This window comes from Tinamus guttatus, unplaced genomic scaffold (genome assembly GCF_059628265.1).
Source record: "Tinamus guttatus ecotype Peru unplaced genomic scaffold, ASM5962826v1 Tinamus_guttatus_pri_ptg000237l, whole genome shotgun sequence".
NCBI lineage: Eukaryota > Metazoa > Chordata > Aves > Tinamiformes > Tinamidae > Tinamus > Tinamus guttatus.
In genome coordinates, this window is record NW_028288771.1 from 360,902 (window position 1) to 375,856 (window position 14,955).

The following is a 14,955-nucleotide window of genomic DNA, read 5'->3' on the forward strand; positions in this document are numbered from 1 at the left end:
ACATGCTTCAGTTCACTTATAGCTAGTATATAGCCTTATATGGATTTATAGCCACTCATACGAACAAATACTTCATTGTTGATTTGGACAGACAAAAAGAAAGCAATGCTTTCTTTAACTGAAAATACATAAAACAATAAAGATAACTCTAAAGGCTTTGTTTTGTTTTCATTTGTTTTGAGATGAAAGACTTATCTGAAGTTAATGGTAAGTGCATAAACACAAGCATGCATAGCGAAGGATCTGAAAGTTGCGAAATACTAATTCCTTTTTTTTTCTTTTTTTTCGTCTCTACTTATAAATTTGTCTGATTCTTCTTCTCCTGCCCCCTTTATTGTTCTTGTGTTCTTTTGGTTTGTCACTTTTCCAAAATATTTCTAAGGAAATTGTGTCAGTGTGCATTTTCTAGATGGGCATAAATTTGAATTTGGTTTAAACCTGTACGTATTAGAAGTGCTGTGCTGCACAATCGTATGATATGTATTATTCCATTGGTTCTTGCAGCACTCTTCTATTTTCAATATCATGGTCAAATTTAACTAGATCTGTGTATATGTTTTTCTAGGAAAAGACCAGTCCTAAGAATGATGTTTGTAGTGCACTGTAAGATATCAACCTGCCTCGCTCCCAGTCACTCTCAAAACATTTGAGTGTTACTCTTTTTAGCTTAAATGCTGTATCATGTTTTCTCTTCTTTACTACTGCTTTTCCCATCTCTGTTGAGGGAGACTGCTATGACCAGTGCACTAGAATTTACTAGAATATGCATTAATATGCAACCCAAACATATTGATTGTGATTAACAAGCTTCAGTTTCTTGCAGATCTTTTTCTAGCATTATCTTATCGAAGAATCGTTGTCGTTTCACCATACTACTTAGCAGTCAAGTACAGTGAGCACCAATAATTAGACTGATTGCAGATTTTGAATGTCTTATCTATATAAACATTTGAAGTGTAAACTTTTCCTGAAGACTTTTCTGCCACATCTATTAAAAAAGGAGGGAAGTAAATGGCTTCACTTACTACCTTCCTACAGTGACCCCTTCAGTGTATTTGCCTTTCCAAAAGTCTCCAGTATTGGTGACTTAAAAGTGAAAACATTAGTGGTATTCTCTCCTTGTTTGTGCCACTGAATTAAACCATGCAGAGAAAGAGAAGGAACATAAAAATGTGAGTACTTTAGTACTTCCAGCTTTCAGGGCCTGAACAAAAACAGGTGAGCGTAACTATCCTGCATTTCTTTCCTGACTCTTTAGTTGGCTACGAAGTAAATATGATTGAAGGCAGAGAGAAGATTATGCTCTTATTTTTCCTAATTTGCCCTTTAGGAAAAGATGTGTGCATGCACTGAAAGAAACTGTACAATGCAAAATCTCTTGTTTAACAGTATACCAGTTTCTGTATAAAGATCAATAGTTTTTCTTGACGGGCAAAATGCTAGTAGCGTCAAATCTGTTATTCTATGAATTGGGTTTTTTTGGGGGCATGGTGCATAAGAAATGCCACTGCTTTCACGTCACATTTACTTTAAATGCTCTATCAAACATGGCTTACCCCATTCTAACAATGCTGACAGTAGTTTCTCTCTTCAGTTATGAAGAAGTATAGCACTTGGTACGAGTGACTCTCAACCCTAGTCCTGTAAGTGAATAATCACATGAGAGGCTCTCAAGTGCCTTGTAAATTTTACAGTGTTTTGCAAGACCATAAAGGCAGGAGGAAGGGAAACAGTTTGCCTATAATTTGGCATTGCAACAGAACTGAAAAGATACAGTCTATTTTGCTTGATTTGGAAGGTGGAGGGAGACTTCATACAGCCATGACTGTGTACAGTTTCCTGTAGAAATCTTCTCTTCCTTTTGTAACACTCCATTTTGTATGGATGCCTCACCAGAGAATTAACCTTACTAGCAGAAGCGGCTTGTGTCCTTCATGGCAAGAAGTGGTGGTAGTGGTGGTGGCTGATGGATCTGACTGACGGTAACTCTGGAGGTAGCTGTCATTTCTGAGAACGAATGAAGAATGAGTTCCCTAGTTCAATTCTGCATCCTCTTTTAGGTTCTTGTCATTTTCGAAACGTCTCCCTTCCTGTAGAAGTTTTCAGGAACTTCAAACTAATAGGGCAAAGTGAGTTATGTATTGAAAAAATATCTTCTTGGAGTTTGTACTTTTATATATATTTAGGATATATATATATATATATGTATATATATATGATAAAGTTTTGAAGTAATAGGAATCTATGTGTCTTGATGAAAACATGAAGAATGTAGGTAGATGTTTGGAAGATGAAAACTAAGGAATAAAATGCCCTATTGTGGCAGCAGATGTGCTAGAATGTTCTGCTTGATGAAACACAGGTTACGGCTTTCATTTAATTATGTAATGAAGCTGTAAACTCTCTTTTTTACAAGTCTAAAATCAAATGTACAGGGGATATATAGGTATATCTCCTCACTATCGATACTCTCTACAGGGAGTAGTGTATTACAGAAGTATTCATGGCAGCATGGTACTGAATGCAAATGCATATCTCAAAATTTAGGATCCTTTTTGTTCTATGACATCATAGAAGATCTCAAATTATTTAATTTGAGAGATCCAGGAAATTACTTTAGTCATGGCAGTGAGAGTCCAGATAAATGTTTGTGCATTTACAGCAGTGCGTATGGTCCAGCGCTTAAAAACAGGTATTACTTATTTTTCTTCATGGTTAGACAGCCATTTAATGTTTTAACCCCCCTAGCACTGAAAGAGCATGGATCCTGGCAAATTATTTCCCATTTTTTTCAATTATCTTCAATTCTTCGGGTGGTGAGTTTTTTGGGTTTTTGATTTGTTTGTTTTTTAATTTCATGTAGTGACAGGAAGGAGGAAAAAAATGCTCAAACAGCTTTCACTGCTGCATATATCTCGTGACATAAATTGCTAACTGCTCTTCAAGTTTATAGACTAATACTTAAGCATATCACTGCATCTAATTTCTAGGAACTGGGCATTCAACTGTGGAAGAGGTTGTTTGCACTGCCACATCTGAAGTAGCTTGAAAGCCCAAAGAGCTTCCACTTAACGTGGAAAACTCTATTGTTAAGTTGCTCTTCTTTCACAGGCCTCTTTCCACTGGGTGAAAACACATTCTAAAAAGGAAAATGGGCAATAAGTTATAGTAAAAGATTAACTGGATCTTTATACAAAGCACCTTCAAAGTAGTGAATATCAGCTTTCTGCCTTATTTCCCCAAACAACGTACCAAAGTGTTGGAGACGTCTTGATACTTTGGTGTCAGTGTCATGTCCTTTCCTTATTTTCATGCTTTGCTTCCATTAAACTCTCTCTCTTGAAAACAGCCTTTCTGAGAATATTGCCTGGATCCCTGCTTGCCCTTTTGGGCCAAAAGTATTAGAAATTGATTCTTGATTAATTCAGCATCTCTGTGCCCAGCTTGTACCTCTTCTGGAAGATTCTTGGGGCAAAAGTTTCTGCTGGCATACAAGGTGCTAACCTATAAAATAAAATGTGCAAGAGTTAGAGGTGGGGAAGAATACAGGACTTAGTATAGCTAATGATTCTTGCCATCCCTAAACACTGTGATCAGCCTTTTGAAAGTTATTTACAATACTTTCCTCAAGAAAAATGATTTTTTTTTACCTGTAGTTCTAAAATGTGTATGTCTGTAGTGACAGCTGTCCAATAATTCATGTTAATATGTAGTTGTTTTGCGATCCTGCTAAAGAAAAAAATGAAGCCAAAAAAGAGTAGAGTGTGGGGTACAGATGCTTTCCTCATGATTCTGCTTTTTTCCCTCCATTATTTTTGCATGCTATCTTAGTAGAACATGACCATTCATGACATAAAAATGATGATGAAGTGTAACAATTAGTTGATATGGAAAGTACTTAATCTGAAACAAGCCTGAAAAAACCACTGATATAGCAATGTGGTGCCAAGTAGGATAGTAATTAACTTCTGGTTCAGTAAGAATTACAAGATCGCCAACAAATTACTGTTTTTAGCATAAGTTTTTGTTCTCTCATCAAACTGTCATCCTCATTTGCTTTCTAACCTACTACCGTCCTGTGGAGAAGAAAAAATGTTGACAGCTACATTAACTGTGGTTTTATGTGAATCACTTCTGTGGTTTTTTGTTGTTCTTGTTTTTTGGGGGTTTTTTTGTTTGTTTGTTGCTTTTTTCTCCTTAGTGTAATCATCTCCTCTAAGCGGCACTAATTTTGTGATCTGCACACTTTAAATCAAACCTACAAAAGCAGAAGCTTAAAAAAATACATATATTATTGGATATGAATGAGCTAGTCCTTACAGAGCTAATTTACACTGGCTGCTTAACTGCAGTGCTGGTGTTTAATGTCTGGTAATTACGCTTTGATTTAGACCTCTCCCATTTTTAAAATAGGTTTTTAGAGAGAAGGTGTTGTAAAATGGTGTGGCTTAGATATCGCAGACATGAAATAGCTCCTTTGATTGCAGCTTAAAAGTGATCTGCATGTACATTATTTAATAAAAAAAACAGCTAATTGTGGGGTTATGTGCTAAATACCGCAGTGACAACAGTAGGATGATTGGTGTATAACTAGTACTATTCCGGTTATCTGTTAGTCGATAACTATCTTGAAGTCTGGAACAATGTCAGGGATTTCTGGAGCCTGTTAGCCTAGTTAAGTGTGGACAGAAGCAATCTGCAAATTCATTTGGTTTTAAACCATCTTCTGGTAACAGTTCTATATTAAATTGTGATAGCTTAGGATATCCTTCCAACAGACAGCCACAGTTGGGGAAAGAAAAGTGCTGTAAAAACAAAGGCACATACTTCGAAAGAGGAGAAGGAACAATTATTTGCCTTATCCTGATATTCTCCTGCTGTAACACGATAATTGATGCATTGCCAAAAGAGTCCTTAGCCTTAAAGGTGTTAGAAGCATGAACTGTCTTTTGGGGAATTGTGTGGGGAATAACTACAGCTAGTAAGCTAATGCTGTGGAGAAATCATCTTTCTGTATCTTGCAACCAGTACTACATGTTTAAAAATACTTGCAGATTCATAAGAAAGCTCTAACTGCATTATTTTTCTTAGGGAAGAAGCAGTAATGAAAATACTATATCATGGATTAAAAATCAAAATTCAAACATCACACATCTACAAGAAGTCAATGATATGTGCTTTTTTTAGTGAAACCTTGATAACTTCTAATCCAAGTCAGATTTTTTTTTTTTTTCAAATAAATCTGATGTTTCTTGGATATCAAGATGTGTTATAAGCTTAACTAACTTAAAAGTTAGTTTTCAGTCTCAGCCTCCACAGTGGACGTCAGCAAAGATTTCCTTTTAAAAAAGGAAAAGGTAGCTGCTGTAAAGCTTCTGAGGTCATTTATTTAAGAATCTTAGCCTTTATAGTTTTATGGCTAAAACAGTCTAATGTTTTCTTAGTCTAGCAAGTAAGCTGTTTCATTGTTCCCTGAGGTGAATGAGATTTCTTCTCTTTCAATGACTGCATACTGCTGGAGAGAGGAGAACAGCTTTTACACGTGCACGCGCACACACAGATGAAGGCATTGTAAAAAAAAAAAAAAAAAAAAAAAAAAAAAAAAAGGCAAGCCACATTTCTCAAACAGAAGGGGAAAAGGCCATGTAGTTTTTGCTGTGCAGGGAAGTTTTTTTCTGGTCTTAGCATTTTTTTCTTACCATGTTACAGAGAGATCATGATGTTTGAACAAGCTGTTGTTCAAAAGAGTACTTAAGGAGCCAAGGAAATCTATTCCGAGGATTTCTCTACAGTTTCAGTCTGAATGCTGTTTTTCTGCTGTGCTTTCTGCATGTATCTTTACAGTATTTTTGTAGAACCCAACAATCAAATTAAGGATGAAGAATCTGAGTTGGAGTGACTAACTGTGTATACTGTCTAACTTGGCAATCTTTCTGGAAGTTTGATCTCTCTGAAAAGCTGATCGCGTTTTAAATAAAGTTGGATATCTCAATATCAGGGAAGGTATATGAGTGGTGGGGAGAGAGGCAGTCACTGCTTCTCTTGTCCATAAGTGAGGGCTCAGAGTACTTCTCCGTGGCAGCGCAAATATCTAAATATATGCTCCAACTCCATTTGTGCAAAATTGTTCAGACTTTGTGGACAAAACCCAGAGCCTCTATTTTGTGGAGTTAAACCTAAGCAAGTGGAGGGGGATGGCATACTACTAGAGTATGCTGCCTAGCCTTCTGCTACCAATTGAGTTTGACTTAGATCTTCTGGAGGTTCTATGTCTTGTGCTGTCTGCCAGTGCCGTGTAAATGTCTTGGATGTTAAAGAGTTTAAGATTAGGCAAATGAAGCAAGTCTTCCAGCCAGCATATGATGGATAGAGAATATTCTGGGACAGTCTTCTGTTCCAGTTTGTAATAATGTGTACTGCATATATGTGCTGTGCCCTGTCTGGTAAACCTGGCCCTTGACAATTTTTGTATTCTCAGCAATACATTGCTATACCTAAGATGAGAATATATCGGGGGAGGACTATGTATGCAGCAGAGTTAAGAAGTTTTAATGACAAAGATTCCTTTCATGCAGTGTAAAGTATCTCAAAACTTAAGATTTTTTTTGTTTCTGTCGTTGCTTCTCACAGTTTGCTTTTTTCACTGCCCATGACTGCATTTGAATACTTCTCTGCTGATTTTTTGCTCCTCTAAAGTCTGTTTCTAGCAACATGTTTGAGAAGACCTTCTCATCCCTGCCTTCAGTAGATAAGCATCATATAGCCATGACTAACTGTGTGTCTCAGTTCAGGACTAAGTTTGGTGCTCAAGTTTCTATATGGTGTCAGTGTTGTAATGCTGGTACTGGTGACCTAACATCAAAAAGTATTCTACCTCTGATCCAGCATTTTAAATCCAAAAATCTTGAGTCTTGATTTCCCCTACAGCATTTGATTATCTCTGTTTATCCCATAACAGTTGTTTTTCAGCTATTGTCTTTTCTATTCATTCTATCATGCATTCCTTAATTGTTTAATTACTTCATCAGCATATTTGGCATGTGTTGTTCTCTAATCATAAAGCAGCAGTATGCTTTGAGTTTTTATACATGGTGTGTAAATTTGAATAATTCTTACTTGGCACTTCATCATTATGTGATGCCCTTTTTGAAGATGATGTGCATAGCAGCCCACAGATGTCTGTGGTAGTTGTAAGCTGTGAACAAGACAGAGTAGCTCCTGTCCCAGGTACTAAATAGTGTTGCACATGCCTAAAAGTTAAGCTTCATGTAGTTTATGGTGCATTTTCATGTTTTTTTCTTACAGTCATATAAACTAAGCACTAGGGAATTCTCAGCAAGGTTTTGATTTAGAAAATTTACAAGTAAATCATAGAATGCTTAGAATGGTTAAGGTTGGAAGGGACCTCTAGAGGTCCTCTAGTCCAACCCCCCTGCACACGCAGGGTCACCTAGAGCACGTGGCACAGGACTGCGTCCAAGCGGGTTTGGAAGTTCTCCAGAGAAGGAGACTCCACAACCTCTCTGGGCAGCCTGTTCCAGTGCTCTGTCACCCTCACTGTCACTCCTTAAGTTCATGTGGAACTTTTGATGCTTCGGTTTGTGGCCATTACCTCTAGTTCTGTCAGTGGCCACCACTGAAAGAGGCCAGCACCATCCTCCTCACTGCCTCCCTTGAGGTACTTATAGACTCTGATTAGATCCCCTCTCAGCCTTCTGTTCTCCAGGCTGAACAGGCCCAGCTCTCTCAGCCTCTCCTCATAGGGCAGATGTTCCAGGCCCCTTAATCAGTATGGGCAATCCTGTTCTTTCTTCAGAACATCCGTTAGGTCCTTGGAGATTTCTGATTTGAATATGTAAGCTGCAATTTTAAGCATGTAAGAAGCAACAAGAGCTGTGTATGTCGATATTAACATGCTGGAGTCAACAACTTCCTTATGTTATTCCTTGTTTGTAACACAGTTGTCTTTTATTGTTCCTGAACACCTACCTATTGTTTTCACTTTCAAAATCTGCCTGCTTGTCAAGATGATACAGTAACTTTTAATTCTTGATGTGTTGCGTCATCTGTGCTTTCAAAGGGCAAGTATCCCTCTGACAAACTAAGAAAAAAAAGTGTTTCTAGATTGGAGTGAACACTGAGAGATTATATTCATTGGAAGAAATTAAGGACTATTTCTCTTGGAGAACAACAGCAACAAAATAACATGCATGTGGAAGGAGAAGAGCAGATACTGTTAGTTTTCCCAGTAACATTGAGCATATATTTGTCAAAAATCTTAACAGTCTACATGGGTGATGCCTTTCATTTATGGGTTTCTGGAAGGTTTGGCCATATGTATAGGTGTATGTTTGAGTGATGTAAAAGCTTCAGTTAATTGCTACCTGTAGCTGCTTACATTCTAGACTATAAAAAAAGGAGCAAAATACTTCATTAAAAATTTGGAGGTGCAACTGTTGCATCAGGACAATAGTAGCTGTAAACTATTCCTATTTCTAAATGTCCTTGAACTCTATTTTTTTTCTCATTCTTTCCCTCTCTTTTTTTAGTGGTCAGTTTGCTGTAGTTAGAAAATGCCGTGAGAAGAGCACTGGTCAGCAATTTGCAGCAAAATTCATCAAGAAAAGGAGAACGAAATCCAGCCGTCGAGGAGTAAGCCGGGAAGACATTGAGCGAGAAGTTAACATACTAAAGGAAATTCGACATCCCAATGTGATCACACTGCATGATGTTTATGAGAATAAAACAGATGTCATTCTTATTCTGGAACTGTAAGTAGCTCTAGAGTCCTTGAAGCAGGGACAGCATTTTTCTTTGTGTTAGAGAAATAGATACTTTCATTAAACCATAGTGAATCTTGAGAGTGAGTTCCTTACCAACCTGAAACAAGATTGGTAACCAAAGAATTCTTTATTTCAGGTCAGGGTTGTAGCTTCTTGATTTCTATACAGTACCCTTTACTGGAAGTGAACTACACAAGTAAAACGACACCTTTGTAGGTTTGGGCAAATTTTTTGTGTGTTGCTTTAATCATCATCAATATCCAGAATCTAGAATAAGGGTAAGGAAATTGATTTTAAGAAGAGAAACAGAGGAAAATGTATTTTCTCAGAATTAAATCAGATGGAGCAGTTTAGCTTTTTTTTATGCTGGTGTGATGTTAGAATAACATTATTGTTTTGGTTTTGTTTTGTTTGTCTTTCAGGCTTGGGATTTTTGAGTTGTGTTTTCAATTGTGTGGGCATAACAGAAAACATAATTTTCCTAGTTCTGCTCTGTTGAAATGTAAACTAGACTTTCATATCCTTGTTTTAGTTCCCATTTTTCATCCAAGGTTATTGTTAATGTATTGCAGTAAATATGTCAACTTATGTCAACAAAGAACTCTCTTGCATTGTTTCAGTTCTAGGTTCACCTTCCTCAAAGCTTGCAAGTTTAGAAGTTGAGCATTACTTGCTTCTTTTAAAGGTGGATAGTGTCAGCTAGTGGAGACATTACACTGTCTGGATGCTGGCACAGTCACTATTATTGCCATGTTCATTTAGAATATGTTTTGGGCAAGCAAAAGGCAAGTTCTTCATATCAGTGAAGATACAGATCACAGTCGTGAAGTCTGCTACTGGGCTAATAAGTGTTGACTTGTTCCTTTTGCGCATGTCCCACTTCCCTCAACTGTTATCATAGGTGATTCTGTTCAAATTGCTATTTCTTGCTAATTATTTTTTTAAAAGACAGCTTAACTAAGTTTAATAATATAGGTGGCTTTTATTTGACATTTTGCACTTAACATTTTAGAGGCTTAAAGGCTAAAACATTTATGTTCTTAGTGTGATAATTTATGTTCCTAAACATAAGATTATGTTTCCTAAACTAAAACAGAATTGAAGCAGAAGAAAAAAAGCCTCATGATATTGTTAAGTCTGGTGATATCGAAAGATAATCACAAGTAACAATGAAATCATTAAACTTCTCCCCTGTCAGGGAATCAACTTACTGTAGTCCAAATAAAATCAAGATAAGACCAAACAAAATGCATGATACTATTGTACAAAATGTGGTCTGTATATTAAACACAAATGTCACGGGCAGGATCTAAATACTAACGTACTTATCAACACCAGACTGTTGGTATTCTGTACACATGAACTTAAACTCTGGGCTCTTACAGACCTTCAATGATGAAAACCTAAATACAATCCCATTTTGGTTGCAGAGAGATTCACATGAGTTTTCACGTCTCTTTCATAGGTAACATCTAATTGTTCAGATTCAAGTCCAGTTTTTCATGCTTACATTCTTCTAGGCATTCTGATGCCAGAGCTGTTTGTACCACACATGGAAAGAATTCAGGTGCCCTGAAGAAAGGAATTTTTAACAATTGGTGTGTCTAGGAGAGTCTGGACAAATGAAAAAAGCTAAGGAGTAGAGATCATGCCTTGATATATGTATTTCTTTTTTTTAAATCTAGCTACCAGGAAAAAAAAAATAAGTACATTGCTGAATGGGTCAGTTGCTTGAAAAGCAAGCAGATCCTTTGCTACCCTTTTCAGAGTATTTGGTAAACTTCAGAGGAGTGGATTGGCAACTGAACATTTCATGAAGGCTGTTGAATGAGGTGGATGTAAAGATTATAACCTTAAATAAAACAGAAGTAGTAATATATTTCATGGAGGTCTCATGTAGATACTCTTGAGTTCTTATATGAGAGCCATTCAACTAAAAAAAAATCCTAGAGGATACCATTCCTTTTCACAGAATCACAGAATGGTTTAGAGTTGGACGGAACCTCTAGAGATCATCTAGTCCAACCCCCCTGCTCCAGCAGGGACACCCAGAGCACGTGGCACAGGGTGGCATCCAGGCGGGTTTGGAAGATCTCCAGAGAAGGAGACTCCACAGCCTCTCTGGGCAGCCTGTTCCAGGGCTCTGTCACCCTCACAGGAAAGAAGTTCTTCCTCACATGGAGGTAGAACTTTCTGTGTTTCAGCTTACACCAATTACCCCTTGTCCTGTCACTGGCCACCACGGAGAAGAGCCTGGCCCCATCTTCCTCCCTACATTCTCCCCTCACGTACTTGTGCGTGTTGATCAGATCTCCTCTCAACCTTCTCTTCTCCAGACTAAACAGGCCCAGCTTGCTTAGTCTTTCCTCAAATGACAAATGCTCCAGTCCCTTAATCATCTTCGTGGCCCTGCACTGGTCCCTCTCTAGAAGCTCCATGTCCCTCTTGTACTGGGTAGCCCAGAACTGCACCCAATACTCCAGGTGCGGCCTCACCAGAGCTGAGTAGAGGGGCAGGATCCCCTCCCTTGACCTGATGGCAACGCTGCTCTTTATGCAGGCCAGGATCCCATTGGTCTTCATGGCCACGAGGGCACATTGCTGCCTCATGGTTAACTTTTCTTCTGCAAGTTGGCAGAACATTTTTTTTGGATGAGGCAAGAACACTGGTAATAGAAATAAACGTAATAGAAAAATATCCAGATAATATATCAGATTAAATCTGTTTAGAAAAACTTGAATAAACTGCTTCCAGAATTTTTTCAACTTTCCTAGTCTTTGGTGTTTTGAAGTTAAGCATTTTCATCTACGTTAAACTGAATTTAATTTTTTTCAGGCAAAGCTTTTTTGCTTACAGAGTTTTTGTTTGTTTTAAGCTTCATCAGAAAACCTTAGATAATCATTAATTATCATTTAGGTGGTATTGCAATATGAGCAATATTATCAAGATGGCATGTGACTGAGCTGTTAGTAGGTGACACTGCTGGTTGTGGAGGTTAATTGGGTCCAAGTTCCCTTTGTAGATTCCCATAATGACTTCCTCTGGGAGCCAGACATTAGTTCTGTATCACAAGTAAGAAGGTCTGACAACTGGCAAAAGCACTATCCAGAAATCATTTCTCAACAGGTGTGATATGTTCCCTTTCCCAAAGGGAAGTGTAGGTTGCAGACACATCTGTCAGTTGTCCTTTGGGAAGGCTAGGAAATGCTTTTACTAAAGCTTTGCTTTATTTGCACAAATTCAGAACATATAGACCTGTATCTAGAAATACCAGCCAAGTAACATATGCCAGCTTTGCTTGTAGTAAAAATTATTACATAAAATATTTCCAAAAGTAAGATTATTATATTTCTAAAAAGTATTTGTTCTGCTTGGAGGCAGTGTGAAATGAGGTTATGTTATAATGTGAAAATAATTATTCAGCCTCTATTGCTTACTGTTTTATAATAGAAGTGATACTGAAACCTCTTTAAGATCAAGATGTGATCTTGATCGATCACCAATTCTTATTTTTTGAGCCTAATACATGAATAATTTGCTGTAGGTACAAAGTGATTTTAGTTTACAAGTAAACAGTTTTATACAGAAACATTACAGACACCTTCAAAGGAAGGTGTAGTGTAACAGTGGTTTCTGTTTGCAGCAGAAATGGAATTTAGATGTGACTTGACTTTAATCAAGTTCCTCTGTTAGTCTGACTGGTTATAGTTTGTTGCTCATAAGTTAATTTTTAGCCATCTGTATACCACAGTTGTGTTACCTCACAAATTAATTGCTTAGAAACATATCTAGTAACTTCTAATAGCAAGCAAAGAAATTGAGAAAAGCTTCTCAGGCTTCTAGAGAATACAAGTTACAGGTGCTCTAAAATGATCCAGGGAAAACACAGGACCACCTTGTGAACCTATTGCTCACACTTCCATCAGGTCCATCAGGAAACTTTTTTTTTTTTTCAGGCAATGGTTAGCAGCAATCTGTTAAATACCATGGCTCTCTGTAGTGACTCTTCCTTCTCAAAGGCAATGAAAGGGAGGTTGTGTGATGAGAGGGTATTGCAAGGAAACCTCCTGAATGATCTGGTTCTAGCCAGATTTAAATAGGGCTTTCATGCACCAGCAACCTCCAAGCAGACTTTTATTTTGCTGTTAATTTATAAATGATGCTGGGGCATTGTAATGATGGTAAAATCTGTGCTCTTTTGGGTAGAATCAGAATTAAAAAAAAAAAGTTTTAGAGTCTGATGTATGGAATTGTTTATCCTATTTTGAACTAAGACTGCTGCTTTTCTTAAGATAAGCATACCCATAGGCAATAAAAGAAGAAAGAAATATGTTGTTTAATTTGCATAGGATTGTATTCTCCTATCTGAAACATAGGATTAGACTTGAAAACCTGACAGAATTTTAGGAAATTTTTGAGGGCTGAGATGTTTTATATAGTTGGTATCTTTATTTGCTTATTATATGCCATTTTAAGACCTGTAATATTTAAAGTCCGGTCTAGATCATGTTGTTCTTACAGACTTAACTTCCTATTTCTTATGGACTTAATTCTTATGAAGTCTTTGAAAGCAGACTCTAGTGATTGATTTGAGGGCACTGTGACCCAGTGAATTAACTGTGGAGTTGAAACTTAACTTGCAAAAGATATTCAGGTGGACCCATATCAGTGCTCTTGTTTGAAGTAATTACCCTGTGGTGATGCAATCATTTTTTGTACATCTTAAGTGATACAATTTAATATCAGGCCTGAGCAGAGTCCACAGAAAAGTAGCAAAAGAAGTAGTTTTGCAATAAATGTTGAAGGATAAGAAGCAATATTTGTATTATTAAGCTCTCATGAGGTTGTGGGTCCCGCTTTTGTTGTACAGGGACAAGCTAACACCAAATCCATTGGTGCAGTTTGAAGTGGGAGAGGTAAGAAGGGTTTCTTGAGTAGCAGAGGGCCTTTCACAACTGTGGTTGTCTTATTTGTTTAACCAATTAGCCTCTCAGCACCTCAGTTTCTAGCTTTGTTAGATGCAAGGTGTATTGCCTGTAAGATACAAGTAATATTCTACTTCACACTGTTCTAAAGCCAATGAAGAATTATAGATGAAACATCACTACAACTAACTTTTGGCAAGACGGAAGAATCACACTAGACAGTTTCTACACCTAACTCGATTTGGCTGATCTGTTCAAGTGTGCTCTTATGAGAGAACATATAGCTCTTCTCTAATTAACTGTCCAAAAATGTAATATTGAGACAAAAGAAAACCCATGTTTATCAAACCTGTAATTTCATATGATCTAAACTTTAAGGATATAAAATTCTGTACATATAAGAAGAGACCAAGGATAGAGGCTTTTTCCATTTTACACAAACACAGTTGTGTTTCTTTGTTAGGTTCTTAGAAACAATTAATCCATGTGTATCAAATCAAATGTGAATTCCATGCTTAGAAGAAATTTGTGTAACCAGGCCTGCTGTTGCTACAGATGGTTAGTAAGTTTTACAGAGATTGTTTATGGCGACATGAGGGAATAAACATGTTTGCTGCAGTCTTCTCTTTCCCTTTCTCTGCTGAGGTGTTAGCTGTGTGACATTGGTGGATCAGTGGTTCTGCCTGCTTACCAGAACCTGTAAGATGGTTAGTTCACTGCTGAACCTGAGTTTATAAAGGTGTCCACTTTTGCAATGAACTGCTGTCACAGCCGCCCACTGGCTTGAAAAGCAGCCAGGGACTGTTTGCGTTTTATGGCATGGATGCAGTTTCATTAACATCCTTACAACAACTGCAGCAAACGTCCGCGTGTATTAATAAACATTTGGAAACAAGTTCTGTATAATTTTCAAGTACATTAGCCCAGAAGCGAGGAGAAATGCCCTCACTGTGTCACTGCTTGATTTCCTGCTTGTCATCAGAAAGTGCCACAGAGGAGCAGGGCTTAGTTTGAAAACATTTCACACTTTTCAGTGGAAAGTTAAGCATGAGATAATGCACATGTGCATCTGTTTGTAAGATCTTACTGACCAGCATCTGTGATAAAATAATGAACTGTATCTAATCTGTATGAATTCTATTTTAATGTTTCTAAAATAAACATGGATGATTAAAATGACCTTTCTTCCTTCCAGGCAGTAATTCTTATGTTTAATGGCACTTTGTTTCAATAATTGCTTCATGAAA

General features: G+C 37.3%; 1 protein-coding gene across 1 annotated transcript in view; it reads left to right on the plus strand.

The window, feature by feature from the left end:
* DAPK1 (death associated protein kinase 1) overlaps positions 1-14,955 on the plus strand; it is an 83,091-nt gene that overhangs the window by 28,698 nt on the left and 39,438 nt on the right. Inside the window, exon 2 of the mRNA XM_010218398.2 lies at positions 8,550-8,771. Coding sequence (XP_010216700.2) covers positions 8,550-8,771 — 222 coding nt within the window. The remainder of the gene's footprint in view (positions 1-8,549; positions 8,772-14,955) is intronic.